A 2,993-nucleotide genomic window follows, 5' to 3' on the forward strand; every position below is an offset into this window, starting at 1 on the left:
TCTTTAGGGTATATTCCCAGTAGTGGAATTGCTGGGTCAAATGGTATCTTTATTTGCAACTTTTTGAGAAAGCGCCACAATGCTTTCCACAGTTGAACCCAAAATCTTAAACCTCAAGTTGCTTTTTATACTTTCAACACTCTACAGATTGTCACTCATTAACTAAAACTCATTGCATCAACTCATAACTGACCTTCCAGCAGGTTTTCAGGAAGCTGCAAATCACAAGACTGCCTATCTCTTTGACAAGCACTGTGGCAATTGGACAATTAAAACAGACTTTGGGGGTGGGGAAGAAAAACAAACTGGGGATGAGGGTGGAGAAAACAGTGCAACAATGAATGAATGAAAACCCAAAATCTCTGTAAATGTTCATTAAAACAAATAAAATTTAATTTAAAAAAAAAAAAAGACTGCCTATCTTTCCCCAGAAGAGCTGCTAAAGGTTCAAACCACCAGAAAATAAATGTTGTACTAACTTAAATGTTGCTTTGCATTTTTATTGTCTGACAGGAAATGATAAACTGATGAATGAAATGAAAATGATAAATTGATAAATGACAAATAAATTCCTTTCATGATAAATCCAGAGGAGCTGGTCTTAATTAACTATTTGCAAGCCTCAGTACTGATGATCTTGTGACAGCTACCAATGCTGGCCTTAAGTGAGTCAAATTCTCAGGCCCAATTCAGTCTTGTTATGCTAACAATTTATGCTACCTGAGCCCTTGAACCCTAGTGAGTCAAGCACATGATGCTTAATTTTTTTTAATTTTACAAGTAACAGTCCCTGGACATCCTCTAGATGGGGAAGCAAACAGTACTATGTGAAATAAGAAGACACAAGACAAAATACACACAAATACAAAATCAGACAGAACAGTACTAGAGGAAACCAGAGGGTAAGAAAAGATAACTAGCGTAATTCAAGGAAGAGTTACAAAGAGAAATCCTCTGAAGAAACTATACTGTTGGAATAGGTACACAACACAAGCGTGACAGTTGAGTTAAAGAGGAATAAAATATAAACCTTAGGCCTAAAGAAGAGATACTAAACATACAGTTTAACACCCCCTCTCCCCCAATTAGATCAACTCATTTAACATACCTGTAAGAAAAGCAAAACCAGCAAGAAGTCCCAGTCTTTTTTGCTCAGTTTCATGGCTATGAGGTGTTGTCATCAGCCAAATCATCAACCCCAGGGAGCCCAGCGCGGAGAGCAGGCCAGCCTGTCATGGGAGAGTCAGTAAGTTTCAATTTTATTATGCACACTTTTCTGGGTTCAAAGACTAATTTTAACTTCCTAATCTTGAAGCAGTGAAAAAGTCAGTGTTTTCTCAGGGGTGGGGCAAAGGAAAGAAACTAAAAGCCTTTAAGGGCAAGGTTAGGGCCATGGATGATGCTGGAGGCTCTTCTGGCTCAGGGAGCCCATCAAGTACAGCGCAACCAAATCACTCCATCCAACCAAATTCCATCCAACTATGTGTGAGACATGCCCAAGAAACACACACTAGAGGTAAACCAAAGTGGCAGGTGTCCGAAGTATATTCCTGTCTGCAGAACTGAAATAAAACTGTGGTGAAGTAGAAATAAGCCTTTCTGATCATTTCTCTCTCACTCAAAATTGTCCCTTTTATCCTTTCTAGTCTACCTCAAACTCTGTGTATAAAGGTAAATGAGTTGTTGAAGGTCTTCACCCTGCCATGAAGATATCAGTATGTATTAACTGATAGCTAACCATACAACCAATGGCTTGGTGATGATGGAAGAAAAGAACTCCAATATGTATGTAAAGCCTCCACTCAAGTTAAGTCTTGCAGAGCAAGCACCCCATTCAGTGTCAGAGTTAAGATATTCTGTTTTCAGTGTCTAAAGGGAGCACAGTTATTAGAAAATTTAAATGGCTTTATTTCAAATGCCTGACTTAATGGCTGGCTGTGTTCTGATCCCAAAGTCTGGTAGAGATTACAGGAAGTGCACAGGGTTGGGCTACCCTGCTGAGATGGTTTCTTCCCTAATTGAAGCCAGAGGCAAAATGACTCTTACCTGAATGAAGTGAGTGACCACATGAACGTAGGCCCCTGCAGCCGCCACAAACATGCAAAGTGCAAAACTGGCATAGACCTTCTTCAGGTGCTGCTGTGTTGAGGGGGTTCTAGGAAATAACAAGAGTCATCAGGACCAAGTAGCATTTCCAAACTAAGAATAATTTTTCGTTTTCCTCCAAGTCCCTAGGAGTATGTAAAAATTATAGAGTCTGAGATACTTTGGTGAGATTATTGGTAAAAACAGAAGGGATTTTAAAAACAACAGAATCTTAAATGCTAAAGAGCCAAATACTAAAATTCTAAACATTCGATATTCATGACTTTTCAGTGATTACACAACAACTCTTGGAATCTCAGTACCTGTGTCATATTAGCTCTTCTGGAGGCTAGCAAAATCAATTTGTTAGCTAATACAAACAAAAGATAATAAATGAAGAAAAAGAAAAGAAACCACATATGCATAAATTCCAGGCTGAGGTCAAAATACTTACATGTGGGAAAATTTTAAGAGAGCATCAAAGTTGATCTTTCGATCAAATATGTTCATGGTGCCAGAGTCTGTGGGACACGGCCTCCACTCTAAAGGGAAAAACAAAACAAAACAGGAAGAGAGATTGTTTTAAAGGTACTGGTACATAGATTGTAGACAAATAACTTTCTTATTTAAAAAAAAAACAACAACTCCCTAACAAAATACAAGTTTGGGGAGAAAAGTGAAAAGATACTCAGGGAGCTCTGGTGGCCTACTGGCAATAAAGCGCACTGCAATTCTGAAGGCGTGCTGTTAAAATGGACCAGACTGCTCTGCTGGAGGCGGGACAACATCAACTACAAAAATACTCAAATTCTCATTGCCCTAACACAACCACTTTAAGCTTTATATAATCCCATTTAGAATATTATGTGTAGTAACAATTAACCACTTCAAGAGCAGAGAGGAAATTA

The 2,993-nt window shown here is 38.6% G+C and overlaps 1 protein-coding gene across 1 annotated transcript in view; it reads right to left on the reverse strand.

Annotated features, from left to right (window-relative positions):
* The window catches only part of TMBIM6 (transmembrane BAX inhibitor motif containing 6), a 7,243-nt gene extending 4,620 nt beyond the window's left edge, over window positions 1-2,623 (reverse strand). Inside the window, exons 1-3 of the mRNA XM_006900256.1 lie at window positions 2,540-2,623; window positions 2,047-2,155; window positions 1,109-1,229 (exon numbers count right to left, since the gene is read on the reverse strand). Coding sequence (XP_006900318.1) covers window positions 1,109-1,229; window positions 2,047-2,155; window positions 2,540-2,595 — 286 coding nt within the window. The 5' untranslated portion in view covers window positions 2,596-2,623. The remainder of the gene's footprint in view (window positions 1-1,108; window positions 1,230-2,046; window positions 2,156-2,539) is intronic.
* Between the last annotated feature and the right edge of the window lie 370 nt (window positions 2,624-2,993).

The sequence above is a fragment of the Elephantulus edwardii genome, unplaced genomic scaffold (assembly GCF_000299155.1).
Source record: "Elephantulus edwardii isolate Elephantulus edwardi_28Jun2011 unplaced genomic scaffold, EleEdw1.0 scaffold00278, whole genome shotgun sequence".
NCBI classification, from domain to species: Eukaryota; Metazoa; Chordata; class Mammalia; order Macroscelidea; family Macroscelididae; genus Elephantulus; species Elephantulus edwardii.